Source organism: Epinephelus moara, chromosome 9 (assembly GCF_006386435.1).
Source record: "Epinephelus moara isolate mb chromosome 9, YSFRI_EMoa_1.0, whole genome shotgun sequence".
NCBI classification, from domain to species: Eukaryota; Metazoa; Chordata; class Actinopteri; order Perciformes; family Serranidae; genus Epinephelus; species Epinephelus moara.
The window spans coordinates 24,155,446-24,177,576 of NC_065514.1; the positions used below are offsets into that span (position 1 = coordinate 24,155,446).

Sequence of the window (22,131 nt, forward strand, 5' to 3'; positions counted from 1 at the left end):
AAGAGCTGCTGATTTAAATGACAAATGTCACAAACATACTGAGACGTTAAATGCATGGACAGTGCACCCCTGGGCACAGATATGCAGGAGGCCTCACACACTCTCCTAAAGAGGAGCTAGACACACTCTTTGTGTTGGCTTTGTTTCTTTTTTGTTGTTCAGTGCCTCATTGTAGTTATTATGCATTTTTTGTGGATTTGTGTCTCCTTGTGATTTTATTGTGTCTCTGAGGTACTTTTGGTCATGAATGTGCCAGTGTTCAATGACCACATACGTAGACAAAGACACGTGACTGTCACAGTAAATTCTATGTAACATGGAGTCATTGCCAAATAAACTTTAGCAAAGCATCAGATTCTGCATCCATGCATAGTTTCTATACGTAGACTAAGACTTGTAACTGTTCATAATGTTAAATTCTTTTAGTCTTGGCAAAATAAACAGTTAAGTATCAGTTTCAGCATCCATGCAGAGGCTGAACAACGCCCTCCCTTCACTAGCACAGTTAGAAGAGTAGAGAACTGTGGATTGATGATAGCAATTATACTTAGGTTTTGGGTTCAGTTCTGGCTCTAAGGATTGTCTTTTTATTGGTGTCCAATGTGTGACCATTCACAATGACAATGTGTGAATGGGCCTTGTTTTCAGAGCTGTAGGTTTCTTTGTTTGATTTCTTCAGACAAAATAATGCCTGTTGAACACATAATAATCAGTGTCTTTGTCATGAACGTATCAATGTTAAAACATAACCATATTAAATGAGCATTTATGTAGACAAAGACAAGTAACTGTCACATTTAAGTCCTTGTAACCTAATGTCTTTGAAAAATAAAGTTTGGTCAAATGGCTGCTTCAACATCCATCCACAGGCTAAACTTCAACGTATGTCTGTCCCCTTCGATAGCTCAGATGGTAGAGCGGAGGACTGTAGGTTGATGATAGCAGTTATCCTTAGGTCGCTGGTTCAACTCCGGCTCGAAGGACAGGCTTTTCATTGGTGTCCAATGTGTGGCTATTCAGAATAAAAAGATGAGACTCGTCATAGCTTTCAGAGCTGTGGGTTGTATTGCTTGACTTCATCTGAATAAAGGACATTTGTCAAAAGCACTGTCTTGGTTATTGCAATTAGTTGTTCACATTTTATTCAGGCATTTTGTACATTTGTTATGAATGTTATGATGTGGCGTCTTTGCAAAATTAACTTGGTTTTGCATCATTTCCAGCATCCATGCAGAAGTTGAGCATTTGGGGTTTCATTGCTCCCTTCGATAGCTCAGTTGGTAGAGCGGAGGACTGTAGGATGATAACAACAGGTATCCTTAGGTCGCTGGTTCAATTCCGGCTCGAAGGATGGACTTTTCATGGTGTCCAATGTGTGACCATCCAGAATAAAAAGATGTGACTCGTCCTTGCTTTCAGAGCTGTGGGTTGTATTGCTTGACTTCATTTGATAAAAGGACACTTGTCAAAACCATTATCTTGGTTATTCCGATTAGTTGTTCACATTTTATTCAGGCATTTTGTAGATTTGTTATGAATGTTATGATGTGACGTCTTTGCAAAATTAACTTGGTTTTGCTTCATTTCCAGCATCCATGCAGAAGTTGAGCATTTGGTGGTTGGTTGCTCCCTTCGATAGCTCAGTTGGTAGAGCGGAGGACTGTAGGATGATAACAACAGGTATCCTTAGGTCGCTGGTTCAATTCCGGCTCGAAGGATGGACTTTTCATGGTGTCCAATGTGTGACCATCCAGAATAAACAGGTGTGACTCATTCTTGCTTTCAGAGCTGTGGGTTGTATTGCTTGACTTCATCTGAATAAAGGACACTTGTCAAAAGCGCTGTCTTGGTTAAATTGCATCCATGCAGTGTTGTAATGCGGAGTCTTTGCAAAATATATTTGGATTAAGCATCCGTTCCAGCATCTGTGCAGAGGCTGAACATTATCGACTGGTTTGTTCCCTTCGATAGCTCAGTTGGTAGAGCGGAGGACTGTAGGATGACAACAACAGGTATCCTTAGGTCGCTGGTTCAACTCCGGCTCGAAGGATGGGCTTTTCATGGTGTCCAATATGTGACCATTCAGCATGAAAATATGCGAGTGGGCCCCCTTTTCAGAGCCATTGGTTGCATAGATTTCCTCTGCCAAAAGGACATTTGATGAACGCATTGTCTTTGTTATCGAGCATGTGTGGATTATGAGACAATGCGTGCCTGGGCACAGACATGCAAAACGCCCCACGACCTCTCCCACAAATAAGCAAGACACACAAACTTTGTGTTGGCATTGCCTCTTTTTTGTTGTTTTGCATCATTCTTTGTAGTTGTTATGCATCTTTTTGTTGATTTGTGTCTCTTTTTTTTTGTACCATGTTTTTGAGGTTATTTTGTGTCTTTTTTGGTTATTTTATGCCTCTTTGTGTCAATTTCTGTTTATGTGGTTGTTTTTGTCATTTTTGTAGTTATTTTGTGACTCTGAAGTTTCTCTGCATGTCTTTGTCGTCTTTTTGTGACTCTTTGGGGTCATTTTGAGTTTCTACCTGGTCGGTATGTTTTAATTTGCATACCATTTTGCAGGTGAAGGTCAGGGGAGCCCTTACACTTTGGGCTCCTGGGCCTGTGCCCGGTAGGCCCGTTCAGTAATCCACCCATGGTTAGATGATATATAAAAAGCCAGGTGCTCCTTTCAAATTATATAAAACTTTAGTTTGTTGTCTAATTATTCACTCTGGAGGACACCAAAGGGCATAATAAATTCTTCACATTCCAAGTTTTAGTTCTGTATGAAGACGACACCTTTTTGGCTGCAGCACCAAAGCAGAAGAGAAAGTGTATATTTCAGTCATCAAGGCAAGGTTCAAGGTAGTGTAAAGGCTTGCTCTAGAAACTGAATGAGGTTGGATGTTTTAGTGTCTCATAGCAACTTGTGCCACTGACTCTCACTGTAGCAGCACAATTATTACTAGATCTGATTCATCTATAATTAAGGGCCAAATATAAAAAATGTCAGACAAAGAAAAAATCTAATATGGAACCACCACCAGGTGTCATGCTCATGCCAGCCAGAAGACTAGCTGACTAAGGTTCAGAGGTACAGACACACGTTTCATGAACAAAAACATCCTTTGAAAAAAATCTGTGTTTTTATATCAAATTATGTACAGTACAACTAACTGTGCAACTTCTGTCAAATAATCATATTTATGGTTAACTGAAATATACAATTCAAATGTCAACATCTTATAAAACCACTGATGCTGCAGTGACTCTGACATGGTTATACTGACTAGATTTATTCACAGGAGTCCAAAAGAATCAACGAGCCCCACCCTCCTCTGAACATTTTGCATCTGTTTAATGTACTTTCACATGTTTATGCAAAAACACCAATAGTAGTGAACTGGTTGCTGTGTCAACACTTCCTTTGAGTTGCTGTTTGCTGTCAAAATAAAAATGTGACCCCATGTGAGACAACAGACTACGTGAAGATAACAATTTGTTTTTTTAGTAGGCTAATAATCTGCACATTTTGTGGCTTTTCTGAGTAACTATTTTTGCATTCACCTCGTGATTGCATAGGTCAATGCTTTTATAATGTCAGAAGTAAAACACAAACAAATGTTGATTAAATGATGTGTAGGGAGTCAATTTTGCACTACAAATGTGTCTCTTTTCTTTCATTGGACAAACCATAGCTGCCGACTGAGAGGGCATAAGGAAAAAGAACAACTATTTTCTTTTGGTTTAGGCTAACAGTTACAAGACACTGATTGGGCATGTTGTTAACTTGTCTGTATATTGTTTGCATGTCTTCTATGGACTTGATATACCACAAAATAAATACTTTCTTCATGTGTACTATCAAGAACAAGCTCGATCTCTCCTCAGAGCTATATAAACGCGGCACACTGACCAAACATGCAAGAAATATTTTATTATCAAAGCCTATTGTAAATGTATTCACTCAAAAATTTAGATATGACAAGGAAGGACAATCTGCTGAAAATGGAAACTATTGTGCCCCTACCTCAAACTTCAAGCCCAAATTATTAACAAATATCACATTAATAATATCCCTTTTAACTCTGACCTCACATAATCTTGGTACTTGTTCACAGAATAGGATGTTGCTTCACACTCCCTTATCAGAACTGAACTAGGAAGAATGTCTTTCTCTTACAGTGCACCTTATACATGGAATAATCTGCAAAAGACCTGAAACTTGGACACTCTGCCACCTTTATGGCTGTTTAAGTGCCGTATTCCAGATCTTCCTGTATCATCCTGTATTTCTACTTTTAGCGATCATTTATTGCTATTGTTGTTTGTTGTTTTGTATGATTTCATATCTGTTTTAATTTATGTGCACGATGGTTCTTTGTTTGCTTATTGATTGTTTTTAATGTCTTTGATCATGCTCAGCATCACTGAAAATGAGGGTTTCCCTCAATTGATTTCCGGAGTCTTAAACAAAGTTTGAATGAATGAATGATTATTAATAACATAGGTCAATCACAAAGACCAATCAAAAGAACATCAAAATTATAATATAATGTTATTCCGTCTCATTATATTGACATAAAATATCACAGTTTGTAATTTCTACCTGTAGGCTTCCAGTTATGAAAGGTGTAAGCTACTCGTGTAGACAACAGGTACATCACTAACCCATACTGAGTTTTTTAAAATCATTTTTATTGAAATAAAGTAAATTGTACTAAGTCAGACATTGTAGATTCCACATATTGTTGCAAAAAAGTCTGCACTTCATGACTTATTCTACAGCTAATTCACAGCTGCATTCACACTTAACTTGTAAATCATCAGATTTTCACCATCCTAAATTCTTGATTTCTTGGAGGTCAATTTTCAATAGAGATTTAGGGGAACTAAACTATGGAATGCTTCCTTCCACCTGGTAAAAACTTGTATGTCTATAAAGTGTTACAAAAGATGTTTATGTTTAACATTTAACTGCTGTTTTGTAAAGGGGTTTCCTCCTTTTGTATTATTGTTCATGATTTAGCTTGTTTTACTCACTGTGATACATTTTTATTATTGCTCAAGGGTCAATACAGTAAACTACTATCCCCCTCATGCACACACACATATACACGCATGCCTAATTACACGAACATTGACTGACATGTACATCAAAAACTCACATTTTCTGCTCTTAAATGGAAACTATTACTGCTTTTTTGTTGTTGTTGTTGTTGTTGTTGTTGCTGCAGTCAAACATATTTTGTTATTAGTAGTTTGTTATCACTTGTATTATTTTCTGTATTGTTCTTCAAATAAGCCCACTGGGTTTTTTGCCTCTCCCTGTCACTTTTCATTTTTCTTTTTCCTTGCCTTTTTGTGTTTTAATTGTGCAAAAAACTAAACTAAACTAAATGAGACTAAAAAGAGACTAAAATGGAACATTAAGGATATAAAAAATAATAAAAAATGAGAGACAGCATTTTAATTGATAATAGTGATGTGTGGTAGATACACTTTTCTTAATATTTATAGGCTATGTTTTCAGAGACTCTATTTAAATAAAAATATTTATCAAAAACACTTTAAAACAGGGGGTGATTTAGCAAGTTTACATTTGTGTGTATATGAAAATTAGTAAGTAGAATCATGAGGTTTTTGATAAAGTAAAAAGGATTAACACTGACCCACACTGAGTTTGTTTTTGTGTTAGCATGTTAGCATGCTAGCATCACCTTACGAAGCCACACCGTGACCTGTGATTGGCTGGCCGCGCTCTCGCTCCTCCAATCACGAAGCCGCTGTAGCTCCGCCTGCCACATCACTAGCATGGAGGAACATGGAGCAGGAATTCCGGCTATGCGCCGATGACAGCGTCGTCGATGGGGCAACACGGATGATGACCAACAGATCTGTTGCCCGGTGATCAACTAAGCAGCTGGGAGCAACTTGGCAGGAGTGTGTCCACACACACACATACACACACAGCTGTGTGGGCCAGCGGCGTGTGTCACACTTTACAGGCGGCGGATGAAGCCCTGATGCTCAGAGTTGGACTGGTGCCGTGTCTCCCCCTGTAACTCCTCAGCGGGATTAACTAGACTAGCCTGCTCGTGCTGGAGAGTTTTCAGATAAGACTATGGATTTGTTCGGGGTGCTGCACTTGGACGAGCTGTCCCATGGACTGGCAAACTTGAACATGTTTCCCTACTTTGACATGGCGCACTATATCGTGTCCATCATGTCTCTGAGGGAGCAGCCAGGTAAGTGGCTGACAAGGCGTGACGTGTACAGTTTCACCAAAGTTTTACTGTGAAAAATAAGCAACCTGTTCTGCAAAAGTATGACCTGGTGTGACTTCGATAATCCCACTACAGCTATCCTGGTGTCTCAGGCTCTCCAGCTGACTGCCACGCAGCTCCAGGGGATGTTGGGCTGTAACTTACACTTGAACTCAGAGGGTGGTGACGAAAAGACAATGGAAACATCTGATCTGACCTGCTAACTTTAAATTTGTGCGTTTAACTCCCCATTTCCCCTTATTCTTTGTTCTTTATTTTGGCTTCAAGTTACTTATTCAGTCATATACACAAATGAGAAATGAGAAGCTGAGACAAATAGTGAATAAGTTATAATAAAGGGATACAGTATAATGCATAAAATTTACAATGATAAAACATAAGAAACTATGACAGGGCGTCTACAGGTCCTTAAAAAGTCTTTAAATGTCTTAAATTAAGTTTTTCTTATGTAAGGCCTCAAAAAGTCTTAAATTGTCTTAAATTTAGATTTGATGGGTCTTAAATAGTTTCGGTCACATTACCGTAAAATGTCTCCAGCCTGACAGACCCAGTGACTGTTCACAATCATTGGACAGACCGAAGAATTGCAATAATAAATAGCATTTATGACAGCAGTGAGATTTTGTCCTCTTTTTTACGTTAAACACATTACATTTAAACTCACCCAATTGTTGTCATTATTCCTTACTGTTCATTTTGAACTGATAAAAGATTTGGTCTTAAATTTCATATAAGGTGGTACTAAAAAGGTCTTTAAAAGTCTTACATTTAACTTGGTTATATCTGTAGACACCCTGTATTAGCCTCACTGTAGGGCTGGGCAGTATATATCCATATTATATCAATATTGTGATATCAGACTAGATATCATCTTAGATTTTGATATTGTAATATCTTGAGTGTTGTTTTTTTCCTGGTTTTAAAGGCGTTATTACAGTAAAGTGATGTAATTTTTTTAACTGTTATTTGCACTTACCCACTTAGTCATTATATCCATGTTATTGATGACTATTTATCAAAAATCTTATTGCGCCAACAGTCAACCCTACAATATCATCGCAATATCACTATCGAGGTATTTGGTGTATGGTATTGTAATGTTTGATTTTTTTCCATATCGCCCTGCCCTACCTCGCTGTTATTTACAATCGATGCTTCTTAAAAACTGTTTTTTAACAAAAAAAACTAATATTTATAATCTTATTGAACAACATTTATGGTGTAGCTTATTTAAAACAATAATAATCTGCAGGTGATAATGGGACATAGAAACATTCTGCCATTATGAATTAGTACAGGAATCATATTGGTAACAATTTATTTGGATAGTCCACCCACAGTTTATAGAGAAGGCCTATTTGTGACATTTCATCAGCTCGTTTAAATCAAGTCAAGTTTATCTATATAGCACATTTAAACAACTGCAGTCCACCAAAGTGCTGTACAAATTAAAAGAATGATAAACAGATATATAGCAATATAACATGTACACAAATATAAAACAGAATAACACCAGTAAGAACAGTTGCATCAGTAAAAAGATTATAAAATACTAAAATATTGAAACTACTACGAACACCCAAAGGCCATTGAAAACATGATAAAAGTGTCAATGAAGGGGGAGCATTTGACTCAGAGTTTAAGGCTACTCCAAAGTTTTGGAGCAGCAGCCGCAAAGGCAGGGTCTTCTTTGTTGTTTGAGACTCAACAATTCAACTGTTTCGCTTTGTCTGTAGATGTTTGTCTATGGCGTGTGACAATTCACTACATATTCTAAGACTTATTCAGTTGAACTTGAACTATCTTGAGCTAAATTTACAGAGAATATGTTCATGAATTGTCACATAAGCTCTGTAGATAATCTGTTGAACATCTACAAACAAAGCACAACAGTTTAATTGAATAAGCTGTCGAAACGTTACAAATACTCTGTTAATCATGTGTATCTGGACTGTCCAAATAAAGAGTCACCATTAAATGAATCTAACTTTAAAGCACACACTGTTACTGTGAGCTATAGTTGATTGTATCAGCTCAGACCAAAGGCCGGCACGGAGCCAGCTCTGTTATGTCACTGAGATAGTGTCCACAGGGACAGGTGGACTTTAACTACACAGCCAGTTGACTCTCCACACACACAAACATACCAGAACACACACGCAGTCCATTGTAGTCCCACCGCTTTAAATCTACAGGCTATTTTGGAACTTGCCTCGCGAAGCATCTGAGCTCCTGCGACCTTTTAACCCTTTGTCCTCTGCTCCCATCTATCTCTCTGCGGCTGAGAGAAAGATACACAGAGTGTTAATATACGGACAAACAAAAGGCCGGAGATCAGCGAGTGCAACATGAAATCCTAACTAGTGAGAGCACAGCAAAGAAAGGTTTAAATCTGAGGATTATTTTTAAAAGAAATTCAGTAAAACCAGAATAAAAGTGAAGACACAAACACACCGGGAGCCAGCTCCATGTCTCCTGTTCCCCAAAAAGGAAAGGAATGCCATAAACCACTAAACTCTTCCTGTCTTTTCTCCTTCCTGTTTTAAATCTTCCCCTCCTGCTCTCCAGTGCATCCAGTCCCACAGTGCATTTTTAAAGAGCTCACCAGTTCCCTTTATATGTTTACAACACTGTCACTACAGTTTACCGTGGAGTTATTTTAAGCAGATTCCTAAACATGCTGTGAGTGGATTGCACAGGACGCAGGAGGACAGGGAAGTGGAAGATGAGCAGTGGTTGAATGTCAATCAATGGATCTCACTTCAAGCCCAAAAATAACCATAGATAAGCCACTTTTTTCTTATCTAGTTATCAAGTTTCAGGAGAGAGGAGGGATGTCTTACTCACAGGCGTAGATAATAAGTGAGTATGGTAGGAGATCTGCTGTCCTGGTTAAGATTTTAATCACTGTTTTTGATCAGGCAAGTGAACTGTTTCCCAGCTGTGAGACTTGTCTCCATATGCCATTCCTTTGTGTTCTTTTGTAAAGAGACTCATGTACAACAAACATACTTATCCAAGATACATTTGCTCTGATTGAAAATGCCTTCACGGGCAAAACTGATCTCAGATTATAACAATTAAGTAAGCTGGCTCTGAGGAGAGTTGGAGTTGTGGAGAAGAGAGGGCCTGCTGTCTACCTTCACATTACAGAGAGACAAAGAGAAAAGAACAGAGAGAAGGAAAGAGGAAGTGGAAAATACAACCCGTATGACATGTTGCAGCTGTAATGTACTTGGCCTGTGTTCCTCAAATTTGACTTGTAAATGTGTCTCCTTCAAATGCAAACCAGGAAGGAGGATCTTGATTCGGTACATTGTGTGTGTTTGTAGCCCAGCATGTCAGAGAAGTCCCGTATTTCAGTGTAAGATTGAAGCAAAGCATTATTTTTTTACCATCTGCAAACTATATGAAAAGCACCTGTTATGCTTTGTAAAATCACCACTTCTTCAATGAAACGGCGTTCCTGTTTAAGTTTTTGCTCAGCCACTCAGGCTCAGTTTGTTTTGCTTTGCAACTCAAACTGATGACATAGAAACACTGTTTACTATGTAAGCAATGCGCCTCACGTGTTAACTGAGATTAAGTTACAACTGTGGTAAGACCAAAAGCACTAATATTGAGCATTAGTGTTGGAGGAAAGGATATGTGTGACACTCAGGGTGCTAGACTGTTTGCATATTTTACAACTCCTCTTTCCTGTCTCACATTTGTGTGCTTTTCTTTTTCAAACTTCCTCCTCTTCTAACTGGAAGTTTGTGTCAAACCACAAAAGTTCATCATATCAGGCGTCATCTACACACAAGAGATAGAGACTGTCTGGCTGTGTCACTGTTGTCACTCGCAAAACTTAACACAAACAAAAAACCAGTTAAAGTCTGTGTAAAGCAACAAGAAATGTCACATCACAGAAATATGTGTCATTAATCACTGAGCCAAATTTGAAAGATTAAAAAAATCGCTAAGTATATAAAATTAGCTCTCAAAATCATGGAAAAACAAGCACTTCTCTCTGCTCACGGGAGGGAAGCCGCCTCCATGTACTGTACAAGGACGTAACCCAGCACCTGCAGCCGGCGGAACGGGAGGATGGAATCCAGGGAGGGAGAGTGTTGATTCGGCTCCACTGACTGAAAATATTTTTTCCAGCGGATGTCTTAGTTACAACATGATTGAGATAGTTTCATGTCGTATCCAACAACGGGAGGCTTTTAACAGATGACGTCCTGATGTTAGCTTTGCTGCTGCTGTTAGCTGTCCCTGTCAGCTGCAGCCACTGATGCTTTCTAGACATCGTGATTTCCCAAAACTGAATAATTACCACACATAGCAACACAACACTGCTTTGCTAGCTTAATCATGTTGTAACTAAGATATCCGCTGGAAAAAAAAAAAATTTTCACGGACCGTTTATTGAGTTACTGAGTTATTACAGACACCGCTAACGGCTAACGGCTAACGTTTAGCGCAGCTAATCTACGATAACCATGTTATTAATTACAAAACGTGCACACAGAAATAGTAACGTTTGTTCAATCATTGTGTTTATAGACTTTACAAACGGTGATATAGTGACGTGAAAAATGTGATATACATATATATATATATAGCTAAACTCTGCTGGTTTTCTACCTGGAAGTATTTGTACACAACAAGGCGATTCCCTCTATTTATACTGCTACAGCCTCAGGGGGCGTGTTTGTACCAGGGATAGCTCTGTTAGGTAACGCAGCTATGATTTAAGGCCCACCCACTAAATCCAGAACACAGAAACCTAGAAACACAGTTTGTGAAGCCTAGCTCCACAGTTCAATTGTAAATGGTTGAAAGGCTTTTTTACACATTTGAGGAATACTTTTATGACCTATTTAATGTGTTTAGAAGAAAATAGCAGAATTTGCTTTACACTGACTTTAATATCTGTTAATGATACTACTACACTCTGCTTTTCATGCTGCTGTTGCGTGCACTTCCCGCTCTGAGCTGATGAACCGTTGCATTTTAAATCACTCATCTAGTTACCGCTTATATACAGCAGTGTTTCAGATTATGAGTGCAAGGTGAGAGAGTTAAAGGGAGGTGAGAAGTGAGAGAATGAAGGTCAAGACACAGTGATGTGAAAGGGACAGGTGCATACCAGTTTACTAAAAACACAACAAGACGTTAGTTACTTTAGTTTGGCCCACACACCAACACCATCAGTGGTCGGAGGAGCAGCAATGTCAGTTCGTGGAGGCTATGAAGGTACTTTAAATCTCTTGGTGCCCGATTGCCACTATTTGCATGACAATTTGTTCTCCCTCTCGGAGTCATGACTCAGTCAAATCTAAACACAGACGTGGGATGCACATATTTGTATGCTGTTGTGTGACTTAGAATTTCCGAGGATATCATTATCTCTGAATAATTTAATAGAATGAACAAATAAACATCCAGAACTCTGCATAGAAGTCATGGAAAAAAAGCGCTTCTTATAATGTCAGAACTTGCCCGAGAATCATCACATCAGAGTGGTTCAGTGATAGTCGTGTGTAGGTCCATGGGTACACTGCGAATGGCAACTGCTAATATCAAATTCGGCATACTTTTACTGGTGCTATTTGACAAAATATGAACAAATGTAGGCAAAAAATGGGACTCAAGTTTTCACCCACAGCTAACCAACTCACTTAGTCCATGGCAACATTATACTTCCTGTTTACATCACCCTAAGCCCTCAGATTAAAGGAACTGTAGCACCAGAACTTAGAGCCTGGTTATCCCCATAATAATATGAGTTTCAAATTCCGTTAATGTCCACTTTTTTCCTTTTAGATGAACATTTTTTTGACAGCACTAAGGCTCACAATGTCCCATCAACATGGTTCTTATATTCCTGAAACACTGGCACTCCTCTCCATCCATTCATATATGTGTTTTACTATATATAACTCTGACAGGTCAATACAACTCTAACAACTGTTGTAGGAATTCACGCCTTTTTTTTATTATAGTGATCTAGTAATGAAGATATGGAGACCATGTAGACATCGAAGAACAGGTGTGAAGGTATTGACAATTCCATGTTTCAGATGTCTATGAGTTGGTAGCAGTTCCACCAAAGAGAAGTTTTACTTACATAACCGTCTGAAGCCCAAAGAGGTAACCACGGGACAAAGTTACCTGACTGAATATGAAGTAGTTAAAACCAGCTCCACCTCCAGCAGCACCAACAGGAAAATGCTGCTTACACATTGTTGCATTACTATTAACAATCTAAGGCCCTGATCACACAGAAAGCATTTTACAGGTTGCAAAATGTGAGGCGCACCACAACTAACCTTCACATGTCATCAATCTACGTTTTTTTTATTTTATTTATTTCACAGTAATTAGTAGCTAGTTACTAAAATGTTCAGGCAGAGGGTACTTGCTCTGGCTGTCAGCAAATAGTTTGTCGGGCACAGGGAAACGGAGATCTGTGTGGGTACATGAGACCCTAAAAAAGAGGGTGGATCATGGGGAGTACCACCAGTTGGTCCAGGAGCTTCCCCTCCATGATGGCCATTTCCAGGCATATTTTAGGATGACTTGGGGCAGTTTGACGACCTGCTGTCTATCGTCAGGCCATATAGCTCAGGGTATCCAGCAACCGCTACCACCAGTTTCTCCTCCATTGTTGACCAACTGTAAACATGTTGTCGTGACCACCACAGAAGGCCCGCTTCTCAAATAATCCGACTGGACAATTAAAAAAAAGCAGAGATGACGTGGGGATGAAGTTTTTTCAACTCGAGGAATTCAGAGCGCTCTGGTAAAAACGCCAGGCACCTAGAGTGCTGAAACACAAGGCGCGCAGCAATGCAAAACAATGAGCAAAAAGCTTAATTCTCATTCTCAAACACTTCCAAAAAGCTGCCTCCAGCTGCTAAAGCACTTCCTGTGTGATCGGGGCCTAATAATGTCATGTACTGTGTAATTATGTGTCAGTCACAGGGGACTTTTTCTGCAGAGTACTTTTACTTTTGACACCTTAAGTAAAATTTGCTGAGAATATGTATTATTATATTGTTATATTGGTACTGCTAGTAAAGGAACATTTCTTCCACCGCTGTATAGCAGGTTATAGGCCATCCTGTAGCTCAACATTAACTTTTAAAAGTGGCTGCCAGGCTGGCCATAAGGCATCCGCTTTTGATTGTCAGAACTGAAAATATGGTTGCCATTTTTAGTCACTTTGTTTTTTGAGTAATTAAGATACTATCCAGTTATATGTCAGCTTCTGTGACATAATGTTTAAAAGGTGTATTACAGTAATTTGTGTTTTATCCGATGCTTTATATTTTAGTTTGAATCTTAAAGGGAGACACTACCTTAATAAAGAACTCCAATATGTTATTTCCATGGCCTGGAAAAGTTCAATCAACATATGTGAATATGAGGTTCTCTAACTCAAAGCCAGGAACCAGAGAAGTCTCAAACTTGTGACATCATAGGGTATAAATATAAAGTGATTTTGTGGACCCATAGAATGTTTGTTTCCTTTTTTATACCCAAATGAGCTTTATTCTGTGTTAGTGTTCTCAGTTCTGAAACACAAAATGTACCCATATACTCAGAACATTCCCATCCAGAACATCTTTCCCGAGTCACTGTCAAGGAGGAGCAGCTCCAGGCTTTATACTAAATGGCATAACACATTTGAGTTTTATCTCTTTAGTTTTTGAATTTGGGAGAGATCATGTTCTCTGGACTGTCTTAGACCACAGGAATAATATTTATGAATTTCAAACTTGGTGTAGTTTCCCTTTAAGACGTTATCAGTTATGGTGTCCACCCTTAAGTGTTATCATGCTCTCCACACACCCCTCAAAAATGAATCCAGCAAGTCGCTGCAAAACACGAGAAAGACTTCACAAGTTTCCTTTTTGTTCTGCGTTCAAGTTCATCTGATTCTTGTCCTTGTTCTTGTGCACATGCGAGTAAACGCGCCAACACATGTGTCAACCCGTAGTCTCGTGGAGTGTCTGGTTCTGGATAGGAGTGTAACAGCAATATTTAAATATCACCAATGCAACAAATATTGAAAATGTCTTTATTTCGGGGGGCGTTTTTTACTGTTTGCTGCGGCCAAAAGTTGGTTACCCATTTGTCAAAGTGGTTGCCAGTGACAACCTAGAAACCGTTACTGTCGAGCCCTACCATAGTGGCATTGTCAGGATTATTTCTCCTTTCTATTTTATCATCCAAACTGTTCAAAATGACAATGTTCCTAAATGCCTCATTTAGAAAATTATAAATCAGTAATCTGTAACTTTGCACATTTTTTTAAACGATGGTAAATGAAGTTGCTTCTTTATCCATCCACTTCCTAATTCTTTTAGAAGTGAAAAAGTAAGCTGTGCAGACAGACTCCGCTGGGACTGTGCAGAGGAGGCAGATAGAGTTATAAATCCTCCTGGTTTACCGATCTCTCTCCAGGAGTCTATAATCTGTCTGTAATCCTCAGATTACCAGTATGGTCCTGTGTGCGGTCAGAGTGACTCGGGGCCAGGTGGCTCAGGGTTGACTGAGTGAAACACATATATCTTATATATCTTATATATATATCTTAACGTTGGTGGCGTTAATGTCGGTAGAGTCAGAAAAGTCGGTCTTTGATAGTATTGGATTGTCTTAGTGTTGTATTTTGTCAATGAAACCCGTGTTTAGCCAAAAAATTGTAGAAACAAACCTCCCTTTCATAGTTTCCAGTAAGAATATCAAGCAACATAATGTCATTTTTTTAGTGGAAAAGTGAACACAGTGATCTTTCAAAGCAGGGCGGAAACACAGAGGGAGCATTGAGCAGGTGATTTTTATCTGTAGTGAACTGATATGGTTTGTAATCGTAAATGTCGCTGCTCTGCACTTTGACCTGAAGGCCCAGACACAAATATTGTAACTGTGCTTTACAAACCTCTCTGTGTGTGTTCTCTCTAGCTAGTTAATATTTATACAGTTTCAGTGATTGGAAGAAAGCATGCAGGGAAAAGTCCATCTCTCCTTCTAACGCCCAGATGTTAAAGTTGGATACTTTTCTGTACCAATACTGTAGACATCATAAATGGCCATATCCACAAAGCCTGTGTCTTTGGCATTATCACTGTCATTATATAAATCCCCCCACTGCACAGAAGACTACGTTTAATGCTTATTATAGTAAGCATTCAACAACAGTGATTGCAGGGTGTTCCCAGGCCTTTACAGTGGGAATACTTATGCCTTATGTGTGTTCAAGGAACTCGAGGAAATCCACATGACAGTGACCCTGCTGATAGATATACCTCTGTTCTCATGCAGGTGCTCTTGAGGTGTCCAAAGTCAGCCCCTTAGCCTGCTGGTTCAGCTCCATGCTCTTCTGTTTCGGTGGAGCTGTGCTATCTGCCGTCATGCTGGCCGAGCCACCTGTTGCACCTTTGTCCAACAGCACCAGTGTTCTGCTCGCTTCCATCGTCTGGTAAATGTCATGAGACTGAAATACACACATGGAGAATGGAAGCAGAAAGTTGCAGGGTTAATGAGAGGCGCTCTGTTACTTTGAAGAAAAGATTCTCTTGTGTAGAAACATATCAATTTGCTGTAAAGGGAGCATGAAATGTGGAAGGAACTAAATAAAACAGAGAGGTTATTGTCAAGTTCCCCTCTCCTAATATGAAGGCTTTGGCACCCTCTGCTGGTGACACATATAATTACACTCTCCTCTCAGAAATCCATAGCGCCCTCTGCTGGTGAAGTTAGGTACATGACAGAGACTGTCAGGTCACTGTCAAAGTGTGTAATGAAGACATAGTTCACTCACAGCAGGTAGCTGAGATGTGTGTCATGTGTGTGCACTCTTTATGTGAGCCATATGTGTCTCTACAGGTACCTAGTGTTCTACTGCCCCATGGACCTGGTGTACTGTTGTGCCGCCCTGCTGCCTGTTAGGCTGGTGCTGTCAGGGATGAAGGAAGTGACCAGGACGTGGAAGGTGCTTGGAGGGGTCACCCAGGCACAGAGCAAATACAAGGACGGTCTGCTGGTCATGATTGCCATCGGGTGGGCTAAAGGTCAGTAGCTGATGGTGCATGCTGAAGGATTTTTTTTTTATATGTTTTGTAAAAGCTACGAAGTAACAATGAACTATACGTACCTTTCCTATCCCCGCTAGGTGCTGGAGGTGGTCTGATAAGTAATTTTGAGCAGTTAGTTCGAGGCGTATGGAGACCAGAGACTAATGAGCTCCTCAAGATGTCTTAGTAAGTCTTGACTATATTGTGATGTACTGAGTGTGATGTGAAATGTAAAGGAATAATGTAAGGGACATTTCACCACAAAATCAAAAATACATACTTTTCCTCTTACCTGTAGTGCTGTTTATCAGTCTAGATTGTTTTGGTGTGAGTTGCTGAGTGTTGGAGATATAAGCCGTAGAGATGTCTGCTTTCTCTCAGATTTAATGGAACTTGATGGCGCTCAGCTTGTGGTGCTCAAAGTGCCAAAAACTACATTTGAAAAACTCAACAGCAGTGTCTCTTTCCAGAAATCATGACCCAGTTTTTTTTCCCCCACACTTTATTTATTGATTTTCCATTTTTGCAAACAGACATACATAAACATAAACCACCCCCATCCCCCCACCCTCGATAACATAAGATCCTTGGTACATAAAATGATATTCTTCATAATAGTAATAATAATAATAATAGTATGCTCACATACATTTCCATGAACCTCAGTATGCACACATACATACATATATTCCTAAATCATTGTTTAAATCACAAGTATATAGTTCGGTCATTCTCCTTTTCTCTTTCCCTACTTCACAACAATAATACTATAGCTGTGCAACAAGTTATTGTGATGGTAGTGGCATCAGTCCTTGTCCAACTCCAGGCATTTGCACATTTAGATCGTTCATAAAGATTAAGAAAGAAGACCACATTTTGTCAAAATCCTTAATTTTCCCTCTTGCCGTGTAAGTCAGTTTTTCCAGTGCCAAGTTTGATGACATCTCTGTAATCCATTGAGTAGAGGTGGGTCTCTGTGTCTCCTTCCATTTTAAAGCAATCATACGTTTGGCTTGTAACAAACAGAAATTAATTAGCTTACGTTCCTTTACAGTTGCTGGGAAATCCTCAGGGTATATGTGCAACAAACATATCTTGGCTTCAATAGGAATAACACTTCCTGTCAGCTTGGAGATTAGTTCAAGAACCTCTCTCCAGAATATCTGCACCTTTCGACAAACCCACATACAATGTAGCAGGGTACCAACTTCTTCAGTACATTTGATGCAACAGTCGGGAATATTGGGATTAAAATGGTGTAGTTTGACAGGTGTGATATAGGTCCTGAGCAACCACTTATACTGTAACAGTTTGCATCTTGTATTAATAGTTTGAGTTTCCTCCCAGTCCTCTACAGAGATGTCTATCTGAAGATCATTTTAATCATGACCCAGTTACTCAAGATAATCCACAGACCTTGATGTGAGCAGTTTCATGTAGGAACTATTTTCTTTCTACTGAACCACGCCTGCCAAGTGTATCACTGCGCAGAATGAAGTGTGCATCTGTTGCTAGCTCACCTAGCAACACAGAGCTAGCTAACATGCTACATGCTACTACTAACATGTCTGCAGGTCCTTGTCTTAAATTCAGTTTTGTAACAATAAGGCCTTAAAAGTCATTAAATAGTCTTAAATTTGAATTTCTGAGCTAGTTTAACTGCTACAAACATTTTATCTAATTTCATTTATACGTCCTTTAATGTCTTTTTGTAAAAATGAGTAAAGCTTTTATATGTAAAAGTCCAAATTTCTAATGTTACAAATCTTAAAACAAACAAACAACTATAATACCATCATTTTACATCATACTTGCACTTACCTGTTTGCAAAATGTACATCAACTTAACTCACTCTAATAACCATATGCCTACATAACGTTTAAATGAGTAAAACATGATTTGTCGAAAAATCAGTCCTAAATTTGGTTAGAAGGTGTCTTGAAAGGGTTTTAAAAAGCATTAAATCTAACTGTCTTATCCCTTTAAACACCCTGGAGCACCACAGGCTGAGTGCCATTTAGTTTGATTATATTTAAGAGGAGGTAGGCATCTCTATTACTGATATCTCCAACACTCGACAACTCACACCAAAACAATCTAGACTGATAAACAGCACTACAGGTAAGAGGAAATATATGCGTTTTTGATTTTGGGGAAACTGTCCCTTTAACATATTAAGAAGTGTGCTCATTTACGTCATGACTTCATGTTGCCGTTACAGCTGGTTTTGTGCCGGACCGTTTCTTGGCCAGGTGCAGTCACACTTTTGGCTGGTTGCCTGACAGAAATAGTCCGACCAGAATATACCCAACCCTAACAGCCTAACATAAAACCAGTTTGAGTTATTTACTCAAGCGGATGCCAAGTACATCCACAGTGATGATGTGTATCTTCAGTTTAGTTCAGTTGTGCATAATAATTCAAGCATAAAAGATGTTTGAAGACGTTTTAATATTTGTTTATTACAGATTGTGTCATAACTGCTCTCTCATTGAATGTCTGTTTAGCCCCACCAAGATCACCCTGATAGGTGCGGTGCTGTTTGCTCTGCAGCAGACCCACTACCTGCCTCTCCAGAGGCACCACCTGATGCTCATCTACACCATATTCATAGTCGTCAACAAGGTCAGTGTGGTGTAATTTGTGTAGCTCATACCTGACACTGTGACCATGAGAATGTACGCCAAACAGGATGGTGTGTTTTGGTTCATTTGCTTCCCCACGACAGAAAACAATTTAATACCTTTCTTTGTTTATTAATTAGATATTAACTCAGGTAAAACAAATGTTTTGTCGCCAAAGCTCCCTCCAGATCTGTGGCGTCTTGTCTTCTAAATGACCTTTCTCTTTCTGCTTTTTTTTTTTTTTTTTAAGTTTTAGCTGCGGTGACTCACATTAGCTCGGTATTACCCGTAGGGCATGGGCTTTTGCATCATTTTCATCAGCTTGCATCATCCTCTCTTCTCTGGGAAACTTGTGCTCTTGACTGAGACACAGATAAATCTACCATGTCTTCTTTCAACTCTCATTCTGTTAGCTCCCTCCGTCTCTGATCTGTCAAATTAGCACCGAGCCATTTCATCAGATTTAAAGACTTGGTCCAAACCTGCTATTTATTATTTTGTGTTCTTGATGATGCAGATGTTATACTCTCATCCCCCTAATGAGAAGTAAATACAAACATGTTACCCACTTACTTAGTGTGTTAATATGTAAAATAGGTCAACAGCACATTGGCTATCCATGAAAAAATGACAAATTACATGGTTGGCTGTTACTTCTCCGTAGGTTCATTATCACAGGCAAGTCCCTTCACATACAAGTAGTCATGGGATCCACTGTTAAAGTAAATGTATTGATGATAGCTGCCTTTAAAGAGAGCTGCTGTGGTGAAGGAAAGTCCACAGTTTGGTAATGATTAGATGTCTATTCCAAACCTACTAAAAGTCCCATATTATGCTCATTTTCAGGTTCATAATTGTATTATGGGTTCACGTGCTTTAAGGTTCTAAAAGCACATTACTTTTCTCACACTGTCAGCGTGAATATACCTGTATCCATCTTTCTCTGAAACGCTCCAATTTAGCGTCTCTCTCTGTAGCCTTCCTCCTCAAAAAGCCCGGCCTAATCTGATTGGTCGGTGTTTCCAGGTCTTCCAAATTTGTGTTTTTGGCATCTGCATCATAATTGCAGCTGGGGAAATGACTGTTATGGCACTGTAGCAGCAGTTTCTACCTTAAAGCCCAGTTCAGACCAGTTGGAAACAGGCAACGACTTGTAATGTGCCGTTCTGCAGCGTTCTAAAAACCTGCCGGTTCATATCAATGCAACTAGATGAGACGGTGTATCATTGTTATGCAACAACTCTTTGTACTTCTGTTCTGATTTACAGCTTTTCAGGCTTATTCTTTTGGTTGTGGGTGGAACATAAGCACATAAAGCAAACAGCAGCAGCCCAATGTCAGATGGGGGAACACTGTTAGGAAGTAAACAGAGAGCTCAGCTCAGACAGAGCACCTTCACTACAAGTCAATTGGCTGTTGAAACAGGTGACGTAGTTTACGTTGTAAAACCAGCCGCCGGCAATTTGACCAACGGAGTTGCAGGTGACATCATCAGCCAGCTTGAGTCGAGCTCAGACAGACCAGGTCACATCGCTGCAACTTCTCTTTTCAAGGTTCTAAAATGGTTTCATCCCATTGCGAATCTTTGGTTTTAACTGGGCTTAATATAGTTGTGACATCACAACTTCACAGAAGTCCTGACAGCTCGTGTAAAGGCACATTTTCTGAATACTGACTTCTTGCATTTCTCTGTTGATTTTACGTTATGATACTTTTACAATATTTATATAGCATAATACCTGCTTTATAATTTAAAAAAGATATGGAAATCTGCCTTTTTATAATATGGGACCTTTAAGACATTTTGTTTCTGTCTTGACATATTTATCTCTTATTTCTTCAGTCAAGGATGATGCTGACAGGCTCCTCTGCCTTACCATTCGCTAACATCGAGTCGGCCATCTACAAGACCCTCTTCACCGGCCACTCCTCTTACGCCGCCCTCACCGACGAGGTAAAGAAAGCGTGTATCGATAACTCCGCAACCAACGGGACGACCTCCACCACCACAACCAAAGAGTCCAGCGAGAAAGGGGCAGCAGGGAAGCACACCCCGGTTTCTCCTGTCAAGGGACAAAGTGGATCGCTCAAAGCCAAAGAGGAGTCAGAGAACGCAGAGACAACAAACTGCAAGAAGACCAACTAGTCAGCCTCTGCCCCGTAGCGCCTTTTCACCTCTAAGCAGGGTTGTGGAGTCATTTCTGATTCAGATTCGTCACGTCAGGACTGAAACTTTATGAGTTGTTTTTCTTTTATCAAAAAATATGCTTTTTTTCCCCTGCCGCCTAAAAACCATTTTTCTTTTTCATTTCTGAGAATGCAATTTAAATCTGAGTGCTGAAACAGAATTTCAATAAGAGCTGACTCCAACCAACCCTGCACCTTATTGCGGGATAATCACCCCGTCCTTAAAGTACTGTGATATTTATGCTGTTGGATGTGAACATCGTACTATCCTCTTTCTGATTGCACACTTGCAGTACAATGTGTAGCTTAATTTTTAATATATATTTATAATGAGTACAAGCTGTTGAGGATTTTATCTCTGGGTTTCGGGAACAGTGCTGTGCACCTGCTGATCTATGAATGTCTATGTATCTTTTGCTGCTTCGTGTAAATGCTATATTTCCTACTCTGAAATGCTTTAAAACATTTTTTTAAAAGAGATTCTATTCTATGACACTCAGATATTTTATTCTATTTATACTGAATAATTGCACACTTGAAAAAATTACATTTAAAATTTTTTATTGTGTCTGTTTTGTTAGTGAATGCTTTGAACCACACTCAAAAGCATGAGAATAAACAGGTATAAATGCTCTGTAAAATGTGTTTTGATGATTTCTATTGTGGAGGCAGCACCGTATTACCTCACTTTAAAGGGATAGTTGGGATTTTTTTAAGTGGGGCTTTATGAGGTCAACGTCCTCTCACAGAACGGTTTGTAAGTTAACCCACGGAAAATACACGCACAACAGTTCATGTGATATCCTATGAATTAGTGTCCCACGAATGATATCCTCAACGTACAGTTATGTAATTGATGTAAACTTACATAGGTTAGGTTTAGGAAAAAAAACATGGCGAGGGCATACCTTTTAAAATGACTCAAAGTTCACACTGTTCCGAACACGCAACTCCAGGGGAAA

The 22,131-nt window shown here is 39.3% G+C and overlaps 1 protein-coding gene and 4 non-coding genes across 5 annotated transcripts; all 5 read left to right on the top strand.

Annotated features, from left to right (window-relative positions):
* Positions 1–894: 894 nt before the first annotated feature.
* On the top strand, positions 895–983 carry trnay-gua (transfer RNA tyrosine (anticodon GUA)). Its single transcript is given in 2 exon segments — positions 895–931; positions 948–983. It is a non-coding gene; the product is annotated as a tRNA-Tyr (tRNA).
* Positions 984–1,262: 279 nt separating this feature from the next.
* Positions 1,263–1,351, top strand: trnay-gua (transfer RNA tyrosine (anticodon GUA)). The gene is given in 2 exon segments: positions 1,263–1,299; positions 1,316–1,351. It is a non-coding gene; the product is annotated as a tRNA-Tyr (tRNA).
* Positions 1,352–1,629: 278 nt separating this feature from the next.
* trnay-gua (transfer RNA tyrosine (anticodon GUA)) lies at positions 1,630–1,718 on the top strand. Its single transcript is given in 2 exon segments — positions 1,630–1,666; positions 1,683–1,718. It is a non-coding gene; the product is annotated as a tRNA-Tyr (tRNA).
* A 243-nt stretch (positions 1,719–1,961) lies between these two features.
* On the top strand, positions 1,962–2,050 carry trnay-gua (transfer RNA tyrosine (anticodon GUA)). The gene is given in 2 exon segments: positions 1,962–1,998; positions 2,015–2,050. It is a non-coding gene; the product is annotated as a tRNA-Tyr (tRNA).
* Positions 2,051–5,800: 3,750 nt separating this feature from the next.
* On the top strand, positions 5,801–21,810 carry tmem38b (transmembrane protein 38B). Its single transcript, XM_050053354.1, has 6 exons — positions 5,801–6,245; positions 15,606–15,762; positions 16,170–16,354; positions 16,456–16,543; positions 18,866–18,983; positions 20,826–21,810. The coding sequence occupies exons 1-6, from the start codon at positions 6,122–6,124 to the stop codon at positions 21,126–21,128; spliced, it is 975 nt and encodes a 324-aa protein (XP_049909311.1). The 5' UTR covers positions 5,801–6,121; the 3' UTR covers positions 21,129–21,810.
* The last annotated feature ends 321 nt before the right edge of the window (positions 21,811–22,131 follow it).

Excerpts from the sequence above, each read along its gene's own strand:
- tmem38b (XM_050053354.1), top strand. The coding sequence starts at position 6,122 with ATGGATTTGTTCGGGGTGCTGCACTTGGACGAGCTGTCCCATGGACTG. Across the intron at positions 16,355-16,455 it reads TGCCATCGGGTGGGCTAAAG|GTGCTGGAGGTGGTCTGATA; the intron begins GTCAGTAGCTGA and ends TATCCCCGCTAG. Across the intron at positions 18,984-20,825 it reads TATTCATAGTCGTCAACAAG|TCAAGGATGATGCTGACAGG; the intron begins GTCAGTGTGGTG and ends TTATTTCTTCAG.